The sequence below is a fragment of the Lithobates pipiens genome, unplaced genomic scaffold (assembly GCF_037356315.1).
Source record: "Lithobates pipiens isolate NorthernLeopardFrog02 unplaced genomic scaffold, aLitPip1_a1.2 Scaffold_3, whole genome shotgun sequence".
NCBI classification, from domain to species: domain Eukaryota; kingdom Metazoa; phylum Chordata; class Amphibia; order Anura; family Ranidae; genus Lithobates; species Lithobates pipiens.
The window spans coordinates 147,917,942-147,938,658 of NW_027507790.1; the positions used below are offsets into that span (position 1 = coordinate 147,917,942).

The 20,717-nt window shown below is 45.1% G+C and overlaps 2 protein-coding genes across 6 annotated transcripts in view; one reads left to right on the forward strand and one right to left on the reverse strand.

The window, feature by feature from the left end:
- RFESD (Rieske Fe-S domain containing) overlaps positions 1 to 16,710 on the reverse strand; it is a 278,054-nt gene extending 261,344 nt beyond the window's left edge. Inside the window, exon 1 of the mRNA XM_077462380.1 lies at positions 16,706 to 16,710. The gene's annotated coding sequence lies outside the window, so the exon portion shown is untranslated. The remainder of the gene's footprint in view (positions 1 to 16,705) is intronic.
- The window catches only part of SKIC3 (SKI3 subunit of superkiller complex), a 204,780-nt gene continuing 196,969 nt past the window's right edge, over positions 12,907 to 20,717 (forward strand). For 2 of the 5 annotated variants that reach the window (XM_077462372.1, XM_077462378.1), the window contains exons 1-2: positions 12,907 to 12,989; positions 20,327 to 20,425. In XM_077462372.1, the coding sequence (XP_077318498.1) occupies positions 20,336 to 20,425 (90 nt within the window). In that variant the 5' untranslated portion in view covers positions 12,907 to 12,989; positions 20,327 to 20,335. Of the gene's footprint in view, positions 12,990 to 13,010; positions 13,067 to 13,135; positions 13,186 to 20,326; positions 20,426 to 20,717 lie in introns of those variants that run through there. The other 3 variants (XM_077462373.1, XM_077462375.1, XM_077462374.1) reach the window with 3 other exon arrangements.

The window sequence follows — 20,717 nt, forward strand, 5'->3', positions numbered from 1 at the left end:
GCATTGCGACTTCCTCATCTTCCCGCTCCTGCTCCTCCACAGCCTGATCAATGACACGACGCAATGCACGCTCCAGAAAGAAGGCATAAGGTACCATGTCACTGATGGCGCCATGGCTGCGACTGACCAGTTTGGTGATCTCCTCAAATGGCCGCAGAAGTCTGCATGTGTCGCGCATGAGCAGCCACTGGCGCGGTGAAAAAAAACCCAGCTCCCCAGAACCGTTTCTTTCGCAGAGTTCATACAGGTAGACGTTAACTGCACGTTTCTGCTGGAGCAGCCTATCAAGCATATAGAAGGTTGAGTTCCATCGCGTCGGGCAATCGCAAATAAGACGTCTGACCGGCAGATGGTGTCGCCGCTGAATGTCAGCAAGGCGAGCCATGGCCGTGTAAGATCTTCTGAAATGGGCCGAGATTTTCCTTGCCTGCCGCAAGATGTCCTGGACCCCAGGGTATTTGACAAGGAATCGCTGCACGACCAAGTTTAAGACGTGTGCCATGCACGGCACGTGCGTGATTTTGCCCTGTTTCAATGCGCTAAGCAGATTGGCACCGTTGTCACACACCACTTTACCAACTGTCAAATTGAGCGGTGTTAGCCACTCATCTGCCTGTGAACGCAAAGCTGAAAGGAGTGCCGGGCCAGTGTGGCTCTTTGCTTCCAGGCACAACAGACGCAGCACGGCATGGCAACGTCTCACCTGGCATGTGGAATAGGTTCTGGGGAGCTTGGGCGGTGCAGTGGAAGAGACGCTAGCAGCGGAAAAGGAGGAGGCAGCTGAGGAGGAGAGGGAGGAGGATGGAGTAGGAGGAGGAGAAGAAGAGTCAGGCCTGCATGCAATCCGTGGCGGTAAAACCAAATCTACACGGGTGCCACGGGTTACATGCTTGACGGCCGTCAGAAGGTTCACCCAGTGGGCAGTAAAACTGATATACCTTCCCTGCCCGTGTTTGCTAGACCACGTGTCTGTGGTCAGATGTATCTTGGCACCGACACTGTGTGCCAGAGATACATTCACTTGCCGCTGAACATGGCCATATAGCTCTGGGATGCCCTTCTCTGAGAAATACTTCCTTCCTGGGACCTTCCATTGTGGTGTTCCAATGGCCACAAATTTGCGAAAGGCCTCCGAGTCCACCAGTTTATATGGCAGTAGTTGGCGGGCTATGAGTTCTGACAAGCCAGCCGCCAACCGTTGGGCAAGAGGGTTATCCGGCGTCATCATTTTTTTACGCTCAAACATTAGGCCCACGGAAGCCTGCCTTTTTGCAGAAAAATGTGAGCTTGGCGTGATGGAAGGTGGAGTGGAGGACAATTGTGAGGAGAGAGGAGAAGGAGAAGTAGAAGACGAGGCTGGACGGTGAGAGCCTGCAGTGTGGCTTTGTGTGTTCCGTTGCTCCCACTGGGCTCGGTGATGGCTGCTCATGTGCCTTCTTAAGGCGGTCGTCCCTAGGTGAGTATTGGGCTTACCGCGACTAACGCGTTGACTGCAAAGATTGCAGATGGCAACGCTATTGTCAGCAGCGGACACGTTAAAAAAAGCCCACACTGCGGAGCCATGTGCCGGTGTCCTGGGAGCGCCAGATGTGACCGTACATGGTCGATGACTCGCTCCTGATACATTTGCAGTCTGCTTTGTCCCTGCTGTGCAATGTAAGTCATTGCTGCTTCTCCTCCCTATCTGCTGGTCCATATCTCCCTCTGAACTCCCCTCCTCTTCCTCTCTTGTGGGCACCCACGTGACATCACTAGACACGTCATCATCAACGTCACCTTCCCCACCGCTATAAGTAGAGTAGGCAGCAACACCGGGGACCAACCTCCTCCTTGGGCTGATCTGGGTACTGGCGTCAGACTGCTGAGTAGCGCTTGTTGCTACCTCCTCTTCCTGATCCAATACCAAGAGTGGCTGCGCATCAGAAATGTCCTCTTGATATGGATCGGAAAATAATTCCAGTGACTCAAGCGGAAGGTATGTGGTGGTGGTGGTGGTGGTCGTGTTGTTGGTGGTAGTGTCTTTGGGGGTGCACATAGCAGAGAGTGAAGAAGAGGGTGCAGATCGAGAGGATGAGGAGGGTGCAGAAGAGTAAGGCTGAGCGAGCCACTCAACCAAGTCTGGTGCATCCTTTAAAGTAATTGAACGCACCTTCTGCAACTTCCCACTTTGGCTCAAGCCTGTTGCTCCTGCCCTACCCCTACCACCCCTGCGGAAGGGCCTGCCTCTTCCTCTGCATGTCATTTTTTAAATGACCCTGTGACAAAACTCTTAGTCCCTATACCGCTGAAGGACTGCTGCAGTATAGGTGAGCGGTCAGCAGTGGTGCACGTCAACCCTATCTATTGTGGACCTATAGCGGTCCTTACAGAACAGCAGACTGTACCGCACTCAAGCCTATGTACCGTAGCACCCTATACCAAGTTACCAGTCCTTATAAGAACTTTTGTGGACCAAGCAGGTTGTGTATTAGTGTTTAGCAGACTGTACGTCAGTCCCTATACCGCTGAAGGACTGCTGCAGTATAGGGCAGCGGTCAGCAGTGGTGCACGTCAACCCTATCTATTGTGGACCGATAGCGGTCCTTACAGAACAGCAGACTGTACCGCACTCAAGCCTATGTACCGTAGCACCCTATACCAAGTTACCAGTCCTTATAAGAACTTTTGTGGACCAAGCAGGTTGTGTATTAGTGTTTAGCAGACTGTACGTCAGTCCCTATACCGCTGAAGGACTGCTGCAGTATAGGGCAGCGGTCAGCAGTGGTGCACGTCAACCCTATCTATTGTGGACCGATAGCGGTCCTTACAGAACAGCAGACTGTACCGCACTCAAGCCTATGTACCGTAGCACCCTATACCAAGTTACCAGTCCTTATAAGAACTTTTGTGGAACAAGCAGGTTGTGTGTTAGTGATTAGCAGACTGTACGTCAGTCCCTATACCAATGAAGGACTGCTGCAGTATAGGGCAGCGGTCAGCAGTAGTGCACGGCAACCCTATGTATTGTGGACCGATAGCGGTCCTTACAGAACAGCAGACTGTACCGCACTCAAGCCTATGTACCGTAGCACCCTATACCAAGTTACCAGTCCTTATAAGAACTTTTGTGGACCAAGCAGGTTGTGTATTAGTGTTTAGCAGACTGTACGTCAGTCCCTATACCGCTGAAGGACTGCTGCAGTATAGGGCAGCGGTCAGCAGTGGTGCACGTCAACCCTATGTATTGTGGACCGATAGCGGTCCTTACAGAACAGCAGACTGTAACGCACTCAGGCCTATGTACCGTAGCACCCTATACCAAGTTACCAGTCCTTATAAGAACTTTTGTGGACCAAGCAGGTTGTGTGTTAGTGATTAGCAGACTGTACGTCAGTCCCTATACCAATGAAGGACTGCTGCAGTATAGGGCAGCGGTCAGCAGTAGTGCACGGCAACCCTATGTATTGTGGACCGATAGCGGTCCTTACAGAACAGCAGACTGTAACGCACTCAGGCCTATGTACCGTAGCACCCTATACCAAGTTACCAGTCCTTATAAAAACTTTTGTGGACCAAGCAGGTTGTGTGTTAGTGTTTAGCAGACTGTGCGTCAGTCCCTATACCGCTGAAGGACTGCTGCAGTATAGGGCAGCGGTCAGCAGTGGTGCACGTCAACCCTATCTATTGTGGACCGATAGCGGTCCTTACAGAACAGCAGACTGTACCGCACTCAAGCCTATGTACCGTAGCACCCTATACCAAGTTACCAGTCCTTATAAGAACTTTTGTGGACCAAGCAGGTTGTGTATTAGTGTTTAGCAGACTGTACGTCAGTCCCTATACCGCTGAAGGACTGCTGCAGTATAGGGCAGCGGTCAGCAGTGGTGCACGTCAACCCTATGTATTGTGGACCGATAGCGGTCCTTACAGAACAGCAGACTGTAACGCACTCAGGCCTATGTACCGTAGCACCCTATACCAAGTTACCAGTCCTTATAAGAACTTTTGTGGACCAAGCAGGTTGTGTGTTAGTGATTAGCAGACTGTACGTCAGTCCCTATACCAATGAAGGACTGCTGCAGTATAGGGCAGCGGTCAGCAGTAGTGCACGGCAACCCTATGTATTGTGGACCGATAGCGGTCCTTACAGAACAGCAGACTGTACTGCACTCAGGCCTATGTACCGTAGCACCCTATACCAAGTTACCAGTCCTTATAAAAACTTTTGTGGACCAAGCAGGTTGTGTGTTAGTGTTTAGCAGACTGTGCGTCAGTCCCTATACCGCTGAAGGACTGCTGCAGTATAGGGCAGCGGTCAGCAGTAGTGCACGGCAACCCTATGTATTGTGGACCGATAGCGGTCCTTACAGAACAGCAGACTGTAACGCACTCAGGCCTATGTACCGTAGCACCCTATACCAAGTTACCAGTCCTTATAAGAACTTTTGTGGACCAAGCAGGTTGTGTGTTAGTGATTAGCAGACTGTACGTCAGTCCCTATACCAATGAAGGACTGCTGCAGTATAGGGCAGCGGTCAGCAGTAGTGCACGGCAACCCTATGTATTGTGGACCGATAGCGGTCCTTACAGAACAGCAGACTGTACCGCACCCAAGCCTATGTACCGTAGCACCCTAGACAGACCAAGTTACCAGTCCTGATAAAGAGCTTTGTGGAACAAGTGAGTTGTGAATGATTAGCAGACTGCAGCAGAAGGGCAGCAGTCAAGTATAATATTCTTTCTATATTTGGAAGAAAGAATATTATACGTGTACAAGCCTATTACCGTACCACTGATACCAGTCCTGAAAAGAACCTTTGTGGAACTAATAGTAACAGCAAGTCTTTAAAATTATCCTCACTGCCTGACACACTGCTTCCTGCCTGTCCCTATACAAATTGGCAAAAAAGAGTAGGCTGGAACGATTAGCTGGAACAGCTCTTTTGTGGACCTGATAGTAACAGCTAATGATGATGATGATGATGATGATGAAGAAAGACTAATCTGGCTGAGCTGTCCCTAAAATAGCAGCATACAGCGCTCTGTCCCTTTATCTAAACTGACAAAAGAAACTCAGGCTGCTGACCTAACACCTATACCAGTCCTGAAAAGAACTTTTGTGTACCAAATAGCTAGCGTTTTCTCTGTCCCTACTCCACACAGGATCCTTTCCCTACAGTGACAGAAGAAAGAATGTAAAATGGCCACCGGATCGGGTGTATTTATAGGTTAGGGGGAATGTCCAAGTGTCCATGAGCTGTCATGTCTCAATTGGTTGTCCTGTAACACATGATAAACGTGTCACGAAAGGTTAAAGTTCTTGTATACATTAAACACGTAAGTCCGCCGGGGCGAACGACGGAAAAAGGCGTTCGAACCCGCGGACGGCGAAAGTCGGAAATTCGCCGCGAAACGACCGCCGGGCGAACCGTTCGGCCATCACTATCCATCAAGTCCAACCTATGTGTGTGATTATATGTTAGTATTACATTGTATATCCCTGTATGTTGCGGTCGTTCCGATGCTTATCTAATAGTTTTTGGAAACTATTGATGCCCCCCGCTGAGAAGGGAATTCCACATCCTTGCTGCTTTTACAGTAAAGAACCCTCTACGTAGTTTAAGGTTAAACCCTTTTCTTCAAATTTTAACCACTTAAGGACCGCCATATTGCCATTGTACGTCATCACAATGGCACAGGCAGGCACAAGCACGTACATGTACGTGCCTGCCTTCCAGCGGGTGGGGGGTCCAATCGGACCCCCTCCCGCTGGATACGGCGGTCCGGTTCTCTCCAGGAGCGATCCGTGATGAGGGGATGGCCGTTGGTTTCTGGCCACCCCCTCTGCATCGCTCCTGGCCAATGACAAGCTTCCTCCCACTGTGTATTGTTTACACAGGAAGGAGGAAGTGATGTCATTCTCCTCGGGGCGGTCTTTTTGACCGGACTACGAGGAGAAGACTAAAAGTAAGGGCACCAAAACACTACACTGACACATAGGTACACATAGGTACACAAACCCCCCCCCCCGATCGCCCCCCGATCCCCCCCGCCCCCCCTCCCCCCCCAGTCACAGTGTCACTGATTGCATTGATCATTTCTTTACTGATCACTGCATTCAGTGTCAGTTGTAACAGTTAAAACTGTCAGGGCAGTTAGTGTTAGGTCCAGGGTAGCCCCCTATCACCCCCAATAAAGATTTAACCCCCTGATTGCCCCTAGAGTTAACCCTTTCACCCCCTTTTGCCAGTGTCACTAAGCGATCATTTTTCTGATCGCTGCATCAGTGTCGCTACTGTCGCTAGGTAGCTAGTTATTTTTTTAGGTTCACCGCCAGGTTTTTATATCGCTAGGTACCCCGATATACTACCCAATAATGGTTTTAACCCCCTGATTGCCCCTAGTTAACCCTTTCACCCCCTTTTGCCAGTGTCACTAAGCGATCATTTTTCTGATCGCTGCATTAGTGTTGCTACTGTCGCTAGGTAGCTAGTTATTTTTTTAGGTTCACCGCCAGGTTTTTATAGCGCTAGGTACCCCGATATACTACCCAATAATGGTTTTAACCCCCTGATTGCCCCTAGTTAACCCTTTCACCCCCTTTTGCCAGTGTCACTAAGCGATCATTTTTCTGATCGCTGCATTAGTGTCGCTACTGTCGCTAGGTAGCTAGTTAGTTTTTTAGGTTCACCGCCAGGTTTTTATAGCACTAGGTACCCCGATATACTACCCAATAATGTTTTTAACCCCCTGATTGCCCCTAGTTAATCCTTTCACCCCCTTTTGCCACTGTCACTAAGCGATCATTTTTCTGATCGCTGCATTAGTGTCGCTACTGTCGCTAGGTAGCTAGTTATTTTTTTAGGTTCACCGCCAGGTTTTTATAGCGCTAGGTACCCCAATATACTACCCAATAATGGTTTTAACCCCCTGATTGCCCCTAGTTAACCCTTTCACCCCCTTTTGCCAGTGTCACCAAGCGATCATTTTTCTGATCGCTGCATTAGTGTCGCTAGGTAGCTAGTTTTTTTTTTAGGTTCACCGCCAGGTTTTTATAGCGCTAGGTACCCCGATATACTACCCAATAATGGTTTTAACCCCCTGATTGCCCCTAGTTAACCCTTTCACCCCCTTTTGCCAGTGTCACTAAGCAATCGTTTTTCTGATCGCTGCATTAGTGTCACTAGTGCCGCTAGGTAGCTAGTTTTTTTTTAGGTTCACCGCCAGGTTTTTATAGCGTTAGATACCCCCATATACTACCCAATAATGGTTTTAACCCCCTGATTGCCCCTAGTTAACCCTTTCACCAGCGATCACAGTATAAGTGTCACTGGTGACGCTGGTTAGCCAGTTAGTTATTTAGGTTCCCCGTCAGGTTTTTATATAGCGCCAGGGACCCCCATATACTACCTAATAAAAATTTTAACCCCCTGATTGCCCTTAGTTAACCCTTTCACCACTGATCACCGTATAAGTGTTACGGGTGACTCTGGTTAGTTTGCTTTTTATAGCATCAGGGCACCCACCATTTATTACCCAATAAAGGTTTAACCCCCTGATCACCCGGCGGGTGATATCAATTAGGTTTTAGGGTCAGGGTCTGCGTCGCCCCAAGCAGCGCTAGGTTAGTGCCAGTACCGCTAACACCCACACGCAAAGCATAAACCTCCTGTAGTGGTATAGAATCTGAACAGATCAATATCTGATCTGATCAGATCTATACTAGCGTCCCCAGCAGTTCAGGGTTCCAAAAAAACGCATTGTTAGCGGGATCAGCCCAGATACCTGCTAGCACCTGCGTTTTGCCCCTCTGCCCAGCCCACCCAAGTGCAGTATTGATCGATCACTGTCACTTACAAAACACTAAACACATAACTGCAGCGATCGCAGAGTCAGGCCTGATCCCTGCGATCGCTAACAGTTTTTTTGGTAGCATTTTATATTTAAATCCGGAAGGCAGTGCTTGGTTTTCGGGGTCCCGTACGTGGCTAGGCTCCCAAAAAGTCCCCCACATGTGGTATCCCCGTACTCGGGAGAAGCAGCAGAATTTATTTTGGGGTGTAATTTGACTTATGCCCATAGCATGTGTGAGCAATATATCATTTAGTGACAACTTTGTGCAAAAAAAAAAAAGTTTGTAATATTCCCGCAACTTGTGGCAAAATATAAAATATTCCATGGACTCAACATGCCTCTCAGTAAATAGCTTGGGGTGTCTACTTTCCAAAATGGGGTCATTTTGGGGGGTTTTGTGCTATTTTGGCATTTTATGGCCTTCGAAACTGTGATAGGTAGTGAGGAGTGAAATCAAAAATTTGCACCCTTAGAAATCCTGAAGGTGGTGATTGGTTTTCGGGGTGCCGTGCGCGACTAGACTCCCAAAAAGTCCCACACATGTGGTATCCCCATACTCGGGAGAAGTAGCGGAATATATTTTGGGGTGCAATTCCACATATAACCATGGCATGTGTGAGCAATATATCATTTAGTGACAACTTTTTGTAAATTTTTTATTTATTTTTTGTCATTATTCAATCCCTTAGGACAAAAAAAAAAATATTCAATGGGCTCAACATACCCATCAGCAATTTCCTTGGGGTGTCTACTTTCCAAAATGGGGTCATTTGGGGGGGGGGTTGTACTGCCCTGCCATTTTAGCACCTCAAGAAATGAGATAGGCAGTCATAAATTAAAAGCTGTGTAAATTCCAGAAAATGTACTCTAGTTTGTAGACGCTATAACTTTTCCGTAAACCAAAAAATATACGCTTATTGACATTTTTTTTACTAAAGACATGTGACTGAATAAATTTTGCCCTCAATGTATGACTAAAATTTCGTTTATTAGATTTTTCTTATAACAAAAAGAAGAAAATATCTTTTTTTTCAAAATTTTCGCTCTTTTTCCATTTATATCGCAAAAAATAAAAATCGCAGAGGCAATCAAATACCATCAAAAGGAAGCTCTATTTGTGGGAAGAAAAGGACGCAAATTTCGTTTGGGTGCAGTATAGCATGACCGCGCAATTACCAGTTAAAGCAGCGCAGTGCGAAATTGGAAAAAGACCTCTGGTCCTTAAGGTGTTTATTGGTCCGGGGCTGTAGTGGTTAATGAGTGGCCACATGTCTTATTGTATTCCCTTCCATGAAAAGGTTTTATCCCTATTGTGGGGTCACCAGTACAGCATTTGTAAATGGAAATGATATCCCCTCTTAAGCGTCTGTTCTCCAGAGAGAATAAGTTCAGTGCTCGCAACCTTTCTTCATAACTAATATCCTCCAGACCCTTTATTAGCTTTGTTGCCCTTCTTTGTTCTCGCTCCATTTCCAGTACGTCCTTCCTTAGGACTGGTGCCCAGAACTGGGACAGCATACTCCAGGTGTGGCCGGGCCAGAGTCTTGTAGAGTGAGAGAATTATCGTTTTATCCCTGGAGTTAATCCCTTTTTAATGCATACCAATATTCTATTTGCTTTGTTAGCAGAAGCTTGGTATTGCATGCCATTGCTGAGCCTATCATCTACTAGGACCCCCAGTTCCTTTTCCATTCTAGATTCCCCCAGTGGTTCACCCCCTAGTGAGTAGATTGCATTCATATTTTTGCCACCCAAATGCATTATTTTACATTTTTCTACATTAAACCTCATTTGCCATGTAGTTGCCCACCCCATTCATTTGGTCAGATCTTCTTGCAAGGTTACCACATCCTGTTTAGAAGTTATTGCCCTGCTTAGCTTAGTATTGTCCACAAATACAGAAATTGAACTGTTTACCCCATCCTCCGGGTCGTTTATGAACAAATTAAATAGGATTGATCCCAGCACAGAACCCTGGGGGACCCCACTACCCACGCGTGACCATTCCATGTACTCCCCATTTATCACCACCCTTTGAATTCACCCCTGTAGCCAGTTTTCAGTCCATGTACTCACCATTTGGGCTATCTGACAGACCTTAATTTGAGCAGAAAACGTTTATGGGGAAATCAAATGCCTTTCAAAAATCCAGATACACCTCATCCTACAAGCATTCCTTTATCTAGATGGCAGCTCACCTTCTCATAGAAGGTTAATCGGTTGGTTTGGTAAGAAAGATTCTTCATGAATCTACGCTGATTACTGCTAATGATACAGTTTTCATTAATAAATCTTGTATATAGTCCCCTATCATCCCCTCCAAGAGCTTGCATACTATTGATGTTAGGCTAACTGGTCTGTAATTCCCAGGGATGTATTTTGGCCCTTTTTCAAATATTGGTTATTACATTGGCTTTTTTCCAATCAGCTGGTACCATTCCAGTCAGTAGACTGTCTGTAAAAATTAGTAACAATGATCTGGCAATTACTTGACCGAGTTCCCTAAGTAGCCTCAGGTGCAAGCCATCTAGTCCCGGTGATTTATTAATGTTAAGTTTCCCAAGTCTATTTCTAATTCTGTCCTCTGTTAGCCATGAGGGTGTCATGAGGACAAGCACTGCAGTTTTGGTTACTGAATCCCCCGCTTCCCTCGTGAAGACTGAGGAGAATTCAATACCTTCACCATCTCCCCATCCTTTGTAACCAGATGTCCTTCCTCATTATCTATGGGGCCAATATGGTCTGTCCTCCTTTTTTACTGTTTATATACTCTTGGGATTTTTTTTGCTCTTCTCCACTATGGGGCTTTCCTGTTGCATTTTAGTTGTGGTAATTGCACCCTTACATATCTTGTTGCATTCTTTGTAAAGTCTGAATGCTGATGATCCCTCAGCCTTGTATTTTTATCTGCTGATTGATAAACTTTATGGAATATACATATCTCTATTGTGGTGTAGGATCTAGGCCTGCTGTCCCTCCATCCCTCTTCCTGCCCTTCCTGTATCTTTCTTTCTCCCTCTATCCCTTGTTCATCTCAGATTCTAACCACACCTCCTTTGAGCCGTGCCCCATTTAAGCCACACCCACTATTTTGTTTAAACCTTGCCTAGTTCTTGCAGCGGGATGCTTTGCATGCCACATTTTCCTTTCCCCACTACACCACACCTAAACGTGAATGCCAAGCCCCTAATTATAATAAGACTCCGCCAACAGACAAAAAAGTGTCCCTATACATTGTTTGACAATGTTGCCAACTATGGAAAAGAATAAGGAGGGTATGACAGGGTATGACAGTGGCCAGTATAACGACTGCAGCAACACACAGAAAATAATTGTTTTACATGTTTTGACGTGTTGTGTTCAGACCTGAGTGCAGTCTTTTACTGCGTCACAAAACTGTGTGATTTTATGCAACCGGTCTGTGTGATATCGCACCACTCTGCATGATCCTGCATGTCACATCACAGCAATTGCACTGCACCAAACTACTGTACCATGACATGAATAAAGTGTCACTTTTTACACGTCATATACAATGTAATAGGCACAACACACACCTGACAAAACCTTGTGCAAATACTTAGTATTGGTGCATTGCTAGCATACCTCCCAACATTTTGAGATGGGAATGAGGGACACCTATCAGCAAAAGTATGCAGGCATAGGACACACCCATTGCCACGCCCTGTTAAAGGAGAATTGTACAAAAAAACAAGATTGGTTAATAGCTTAAGGACCACCTCCTGCACATATACATCGGCAGAATGGCACGGCTGGGCACAATCACGTACCTGTACGTGGCTCTTTAAGTGCCCAGCCGTGGGTTGGGAGCACGCCGCCGCTGGCGCGCTCCCGACCCGGTCCTGAACAAACCTCTCCCCGTGCTTCATACTGAGCCTGTCACTGATTGTCTGTTCCCTGTTATAGGGAAAGACGATCATTAACGTCAGACGCCAAGCCCCCCTACAGTTAAAAAAAAAAAACACACACACTTAACCCCTCCCCGCCCCCTAGTGGTTAACTCCTTCACTGCCAGTGTCATTTACACAGGAATCAGTGCATTTAAATAGCACTGATTGCTGTATAAATGACAATGGTTCCAAAAATGTGTCAAAAATGTCTGATGTGTCCGCCATAATGTCACAGTCACAATAAAAATCGCTGATTGCCGCCATTACTAGTAAAAAAATAATAATAATAAAAATGCTATAAAAATATCCCCTATTTTGTAAACACTATAACTTTTGCGCAAACCAATCAATAATCGCTAATTGTGATTTTTTTTTACCAAAAATATGTAGAAGAATACGTATCGGCCTAAACTGAGGAAAAAAATTTTTTTTTATATATTTTTTGGGGATATTTATTATAGCAAAAAATATTGCATTTTTTTCAAAATTGTCGCTCTATTTTTGTTTATATCGCAAAAAATAAAAACCACAGAGGTGATTAAATACTACCAAAAGAAAGCTCTATTTGTGGGAAAAAAAGGACACCAATTTTGTTTGGGAGCCACGTCGCAGGACTGCGCAGTTGTCAGTTAAAGGGACGCAGTGCCAAATCGCACAAAGAGGCCTGGTCCTTTGGCTGCAAATTGGTCCAGGGCTTAAGTGGTTAAACTCACAAGTGTTTTTTTTTACCACTACTATTTCTTTATATTGGCTTTTGGAATTTACAAATGCAGCAATTTAGAAATCAGATGAAAGGTTTAGCACTGGAAAACACTTTTGATAGATAAAAAGTGCATTTTATATAAAATTATCTAGATCAGACCAAAATGAGGGACAAATTAGGAGGAATGAGGGACAGAGGGACATTGCTCCAAATGAGGGACAGTCCCTTGAAATCAGGGACAGTTGGGAGCTATGAGCTAGTAAGCAAGCTTTCATGAACCATGAAAGCCATTCATGACAGTTCAAACCTCTGCTTATAACAGTGATCATCACTGACAAATGCAATAACAATGTAAAAGAAAAAAGTTTCGAACGACAATTGATCCTCTGGATTCAGAGTATCAAGAAGTGACTGAACACGAGGCTTGGTCTTCTCCAGACTGAGGCTTGGTTGTGCGCTCTGGATGGAGGCGTGGTCTTACTCGGATCGAGGCTTGGTTACTGTAGGGAACAGAATCGTGGAGCAGATTGGACCTGGACAAGGTATGACTGTGCTTGTTTTGTTTTTGTTGCTCTGTACAGGGATGACCGGAAGAAGGTGAAAACAGGAGAGTGACTAGGTGAGCGGTGTATTCATAGTCCGGGCCGATGTTATCACGCCCCTCCCCACTGGCACAGCTTTGTCCTAGCCCCGCCCCGTAGCCTGTGTGGTGAGTTGTCAGTGTGGAGGTGGGTGCAGGTAGGTGTGGGTGCTGTCAGCCTTCACCCACAAGGCGCCCAGTATTCAGTCTTCTGAGCTGTGCATTGAAGGGGGGTTTAGTCCTCCTCCACTGTGTCCTTTTCAAGGGTTACCTCACTTTTTCAATAAAGTGCACCATGCAGTCAGAGGTGTGTAACCCCCCCAGCTTCTAAAGATTGGGGGTAGTTAGGCCTCATTCACACAGGACGTACTATACTGTATACCTGTGCAGGGCCATGTTTTCCAGGTGCTCCATGCATCTTCTATAGGCAGGCCTATTCATGTCATTTGGGTCCCGGGGCACCCAGATGGATGTCATATTGGGGCACAGTGGCTGTGTCTCCCATCAACATCATTGGGTCTGCCATGTGTTTGGTGCATCCCCATACAGGTAATTGCAGGCATACAGTATAGTACACCCTGTGTGAATGAGGCCTTATAAAGCTACAGCTGGAGGTCGTTTGCATCCCCCAGTGCCTGGCAGAAACGTTCCTGTAGATAGCTGTGCCCTGTCCTGGCACTAGGGCTCTCTAACCCAGGCTTTCTCAACTCTAGTCCTCAAGGCACCCCAACAGGTCATGTTTTCAGGATTTCCATTATTTTGCACAGGTGATTTGATCAGTTTCACTGCCTTAGTAATTACTACAGCTGTTTTCATCTGGGGGCAATCCTAAAAACATAACCTGTTGGTGCGCCTTGAGGACTGGAGGTGAGAAACACTGCAACCATTGAACATTCAGCCCAACAGGAGCGATCTTTTGTACACCTTGTGCATGTGCAGAGTAAGGATGAGCTCCGGCGTGTTCGCATACGACACGTGCAGAGCCCGCCAGGAAGTCGGCCCTGCAGAGCGCTAATCACAGGCAGTGAGTAGGGATGAGCTCAGGCGTGTTCGCATTGGAACACGTGCAGCGCACGCCAGGAAGTCGGCACAGCTCTGCGCTAATTACAGGCAGTGAGACATTGCCGATCTCTGCAGCCGCGCATCGGGGCAATGTCTCACTGCCTGTGGTTAGTGCAGAGCTGCACCGACTTCCTGCTGGGCTCTGCACGTGTTCCATGCGAAGACGCCTGAGCACATCCCCAGCAGTGAGACATTGTCCCGATGTGCAGCTGTAGAGATCGGGAAATGTCTCACTGCCTGTGAGTAGCGCAGCGCCGACATCCTGGCGGTCTCTGCACGTGCCGTATGCGAACACGCTGGAGCTTATCCTTAGTGCAGAGCAAGCTCAGTCTTGTCCTAGCAGTGGTTGAGCTCAGCAATGCTGCAAGAGAATGAACACTGCACATGTGCGAGGGTTTGAATGTGGAGCACACTCACTGTGATGCTGCGTGTTCATCGGGGACAGTGTCCTAGTGACAGGACGCGGTGCGCTTATCTATAGGAGCTTTCTGCCAGGCTTTAGGGGGATGCAGATGGCCTCCAGGTATAGCTTTATAAGTAAGCACAACGTTTAAGTCCAGGTTCACATATGGGTCTGGTGCGTTTCTGTTCACTAGTTCAGGTGGGATTTGGGTCAACGTTTTTGCCTGAATTCGCACCTGAACCAGACCCAAAAACACACCGGACCCTTTTGGAATTTTGCATCTTCTGTCCACCTCCGACATGTGTGATCTGGCTCCATTGAGAACCAGTCACACTCACATGTCATGCAAATTGGTTGCGGTGAAAACCGCATCCAATTTGCACATATGTGAACCTGGCCTCAAAGCTGCATGGGGGGTTTGAGCACATTGGGGGGCTCTCTGATTGCATGGTACACTTCACTGAAAAGGTGAACCAAGCCTTTACATGGAGTTGTCATTGTTCCCTACAATCTTCCACCGTCTTTCTATAACCAGAATGACTGAATAAGGGAGATTTACTAAAACTGGTGCAGCAGTGCGAAGTAACCAATCGGCTTCTAGGTTTTATTGTCAAGGTTTAATTTAACAAGCTGCACTTAGAAGCTGACTTTTTATTAAATACAGCAGCACCAGATTCTGTCTGCCTCAATTTTAATAAATCTCCACCAATGGGTCAATGCAATCTACCACCAATAGTTTCTGTGGCACCTGAACACAGCCAAAACAATGGTAGTAAATTGCCATGAACCATTAAGACTATTTTTCTAAGTATACAGGAAATGAACAAATCTCTGGACAGCCGCACTCCGGATTAGGTGAAAAATTTAAAATGCCTTTATTTCTTCAAGTGAAAAAACTCAATATCACACGAAACATCACAGCAAAGGGAAAAAAACATAGAACAAAATTACTGACGCGTTTCACGCTAAAACCAGCGCTTACTCATAGCTAGAGTTTTGTTCGTTTCCTGTATACTTGGTTTGTGCAATCAGCCTGAACCTGGAACCCCCACCTGTCTGGAGAGTTGGTAGTCTGCCGGTGGATTGGCCTGGAGCGGTGGACTTTCACTTTCTTTGAAGACTATTTTTCTCTTATATTCACCGATCGACACAGCTCCTCTCTGTAACTAAATGGGTTTGTTAGCCTGCCACTAGGAGAACTAGGCAAAAATTGTAACACAATACACAGAACTTTAGTCCCGTCCTGGGGGGCAGACCCTGTGCTAACAACCCTCCCTGCTGCCCAGGCAGAACTCCGTTTTATTTTGCCTAATGAAGGAGAATGACCTAGGAACCCTGCGGGCCCTTTGGTCCATTTTTTTGATGCAGGAGGCTGGTTTTAAATTAGTCTTTGACTGTCATTTTCATTAGTGTACGTGGACAATTTGGATGGTGGATAAGAGTCAGAACTGCTATGAAAATTTTATTTCTATCTGTATTATCAGTGAGGAGATTTCACATTATCTTGTGTCCCGGGGAAACCAGGCCAGTAAAATGAGTGTGGGTGTCACAGGGACAACAAGACACAGCAATAAAAACATGACAGACTTCCTGAAATAAAAAAAAAAACTTGTGCTTTCAGCTGAGAACATTTCTTGGTTTCAGGGAACTTAAAGCGGAACTAAACCCATTGATTTAAGGCCCCTTTCACTCGTGCGGATCCTGGGAGGGACCTTATCCAGCCATCCGCTTGCTCAGCGGGGATCGCTCCGTTGATCCCCGCTGAGCCAGCGGATGACTAGTCCGACTCTGCACACTGTGCAGAGAAGGACCGGTCAGATCTACGCTTTCCTCCTATGGGGGGATCGGATGAAAATGGACCATCTGTCCGTTTTCATCCGATCTGCAGATGGATGGAAAAATAAGGTTTTCCTCCGTCCTCAGTTTCGGATCATAGCGGAGACTGATGTCATCAGATGTCAGTGGATGTTCATCCACTGACATCCGCTATCCCATAGGGATACATGTATGTCTGGTTTTCACCCGAAAACGGATGAATGTAAAACGGACATACGGTTCGCCCGTGTGAAAGGGGCCTAACAGTTTTCCAAAACCGTTCCATTCTAGGCATGTCGTGATTGCTAATGCCCCATACACACGATGAGATTATCGGACAAATGATAGTCCCCATTTTTTATTGCATGCTAATCTCAGATCAAATCTGATGAGTTTACTAAAGTCCCGAAAATTCCCGCACGACAGAAAAAAAAATCGGAAGTGATGTCATGCTGTAATGCATTTGTATTGCATTTTTGAACAATAGCTGTACTGATTAAATGAAAATTGTATGATCTGGCATCGTACATGAAACATTTCTGTGCATGTCCGATAGAATAATATTGGATGAACTGTCCTGATCGACTCTTGAAAAGCTCTGTATGAATGATCCAATTATCGTACAGTCGATTAGAAAGCGTTATTTTCTGATCGTGTGTACAAGGCATAACTGTCAAAGTTGCTTCTTATGTCAACCAAACTGTCAAACCATCAAATGTCAGGAGTCATAACTGATCACATGTGCAGCACTATGGCAGTTGAGGTCAAACAGAGGTCAGGATGGCAGCTTCTTTGGCCGAAAATGTTAGCAGGGTTCACTTCCACTTTAAAGATGAAAGAAGTTTGATTTGAGATTTGGTCAATTCCGGTGGGCTACTGTTCAACAAAGTGACCTGTGGGTCCGGTGGAATAGTAATGTTAAATAACTGGGAGAAGATTTGAAAAATCTCACACCAAAAAGGATCGCACCAATGGGCAAGTCCACTTGATATGTAAATAGGTTCCTAATTCTTCGCAAAACATGTGGAAAAGTAATCTTGGGAATTATTTAGCTTTTCTTGCGGGGGCTAGATACCATCCGGGTAGTACAAAATAAGCAGTCTTGAAGTAACTGATCAATTCAGTCTAGTGCTATTATCAGTTATGTATTCCTTTGTCTAGTCCCTATAGTTCAGCTAATCTAGTACTACTATTACGCTGAGCACATGTTATTGTCAATACCACAATGCTATCACCCTTGGCTATGAAATCAATACACGTTTAAGGTCAATTAAATCTCATTTATTTCCCAAGGAAATAATACAGCGTGCATAAGGTATTAATAGGAGTTACAATAATACATAGCATACAATCAAAGTATAATATACGCCATACTTATCTGACCTTCGCAGCCACACCTCATGATGGAATAAAGAGGGACAGAGGAAGACCTCATGGTCGCAAACCTTTTTGTCAAACATACCTCAGCCATACCACACCCTACTGCCAGTCCCATTTGGTTTGGACCAATCAGTGTTCACATGACAGCCCTCCTAATATTGCCATACTTGGCTTTGTGGCCAGTCCCATCTGACGTGCCCTGGGCCGTCTTTGTCATCAATCTCTTTGAAGCTTGTGTGCACCAGTTGGGCTGAAGGTAACTCCTTTGATATGCAGATTCTGCCACATTCCTCTACACATTCTAAACATGTGTCATGCAAACATGCAAACATCAACATGGCTGAGTTCGGCTGTACCAACAAATGTGTAGAACCTTAGATATATAACGTTACTTCTTATTCACTTCCAACAAGTCTCCAGTGGTGAAATATTCTCGGGTGATTTGTGGGTGGCTTGCCATATATAAATCTATTTCCAGTGCAGAGATTTTAATAAACAGTCCTACCTTTCTCTGCTTGGGAGAAATAGCCGTTTGTTTTATTATGTTCATGTGCGATGAGTGAATTGGAGTGACTTTTTCATTATTAATCAGCTGATGCACTTGTAGTGTTCTAATCTGGGAGGTTGCAGGGTCTTCATCCCTTTAGAAGTATCTCACCAAAACTGGCATTCTTGTTGCAGAGGATGCTTTGATTTTTATCCTGCAGCTTCCTCTATGTCAGAGAGGAGGGAGCCGCTGCTCTTGAGCTCAGCCCTGGATTGTCATTGGCCTCAGGTAAGTATATGAGGAAGGGGGGGGGGGGGGTAAAAACATTTTCGTTTTTACCGTAATGCAGAGAATTAGGTAAAAAATACTTCTTCCTCTACAACCACTTTAAGTCTGGACATTTTGCTATCTAGTTATTCAAATCAATCACAGCTTTTATCAGCCACTGGCACAACTATCAGTTTCTCCCCTTATGCCAGGGTACTAGGTGTAGTCCTGGACCCTAACCTCTGCTTCAGACCAATCACTGTCTAAATCTTGCCACTTTTAACATCCGTAACATTTCCAAATGGTTTCCTTTTGTTACCAGCAACGCCACCCAGCTTACTAGTTCAATCTCTTGTTATCTCTTGCCTCAATGGTTGCAACCCCTTCTCATTGGCCTAACTTGGCATAGGTTATCCTCCCTTCAGTTTATAATCGGCTACCTGACTCACCCTTACCAACCACTTGGGTGTCCGCCAACCCTCTCTGCCAATCTGTGTACTGGTTTACGCTCAACCTCAACCTATGAATGAAATTAAAAATATCCAACGTCAATATACAAAGCCATCCACAACTTTGCCTCAAATCACCAAGTTGTTGGCATTGTGTTAATCCTGTATAATAATAATTTACAGAAAATAAGATATAATAAATAAGTTTGCATGCATTGGAATTCATTTCTTTGTTTTTTTTTTTTTACTGAAATTATAGATTTGATAAATAATTGCACAAATATCAGTCTACACAGAAAACGGCCATGTTTTTTTTCCGTGGGTCCCTGCTTTCAGAACTATATAACGTTTTTTGGGTTTTAATGTGTTGTTTCTAAGTTAAAAATGTAAAATCGTTTATTTGTTGCCACATTGCATTTTAGCTATTTCTAGCCTACTCCTATTAATCTGAATGACCTTGACGTTTGTAAACTTCATGAAGATCCCCACACATTTACTACCATGAATTCTGTGAGAAATATTCACTTATGTCCCAATGCTGTGTCACAGAATTCACAGAACCTACTTTTTGAACTACAGAGGTGGTGAGAGGAGTTTCAGGAGGCGGAGTCAGTACAGAAATTTTCTGCTTGCAGGCAGAAAGGTACCATGGGATATGTAGTGTTTAGAAATTGTTAGTAAACAGCAAAGGAAAAGCCACAAAGCATGCAGGAAATTCAGGAAGTTGTGGAAAGAGATGGCCAGTAGACAGGCAGCACTCATAACATGAAAGGTGATTGTTCAAGTCAGCTATTGGATTGTCAAAAATAACCATTTTTTGCTATTACAATGCTGATATTATAAAAGGAAATTTGTATCCTGTGAACCTTCTATTTGTTTACATAAGAAAGAAAGAAAAATTGTGCATCTTTAGCATTTGTGAAAAAAATAAATAATGAAATGGCCCCAAGACCAATATAATTAAAAGCTTTAAAGCTGAACTCTGGGTTCTTGTGTTAAGAGAAACAAACAAAGGAAAAAACCTTGCAGTCCTGCACACATTGTGAGGATGACTAGGATGGAGAAGTGGTCCGCATCGGAAGCCTGCTGGAGCGATAAATGAGGTAAATATTACAGCTTATCCCTCTACAAAAATCACAGAATTCAGCTTTAACAAAGCTGCTTAGAGCTTGCTAAAAGCTAAACGATTTAATAATTATATGGGCTTTTTTTCCCCTGCAACAACCATTAATCCAGGCAATAAATTCTACAGTGGAATTTTCTTATGTTGGTTTTATTTTATGGCACAGTTATGTTATGTTCATATTAACTACAGCTTCCTATGTTCTGAAGTGTCTTACTCCTTTTCTTTCTTTTTACCTAGAAAATATGACCCCTAGTTTGATTAAAAGGTTTGAAAACTGAAATCTAATTATTACATTTTCATTTGTTAATAGCATATCACGATGTCCAGTAAAGAAGTCAAAGCGATATTGAAGAATGCCAGAGATGCAATTAGAAATAAAGATTATAAAGAAGCACTTAAGCAGTGCAAGGTAAGGATTATGAACTTCTTGGTCTTTTAAAGTAATTGTAAAGTTTATTCATTTTTAAGCATAAATGTCATACTTCTGCAGTGATTTTGCTCAGAGCGGCACCAATCGCCCTCCTATGGGGTCCCCCGCCAGCGCTCTGGGCTGCTCCTCTTCTCTGTGTGCCACATATGAAGCTGCTTCTTGTGGTAGCACGCCTGGTGGGCTCGCTCCCAAATTGTGCTCTGTATGTCCATTGACACACACAGTTCATCTTGTCCCCGCTCTCCACTCCCTCATCAGTGAATTTGATTGA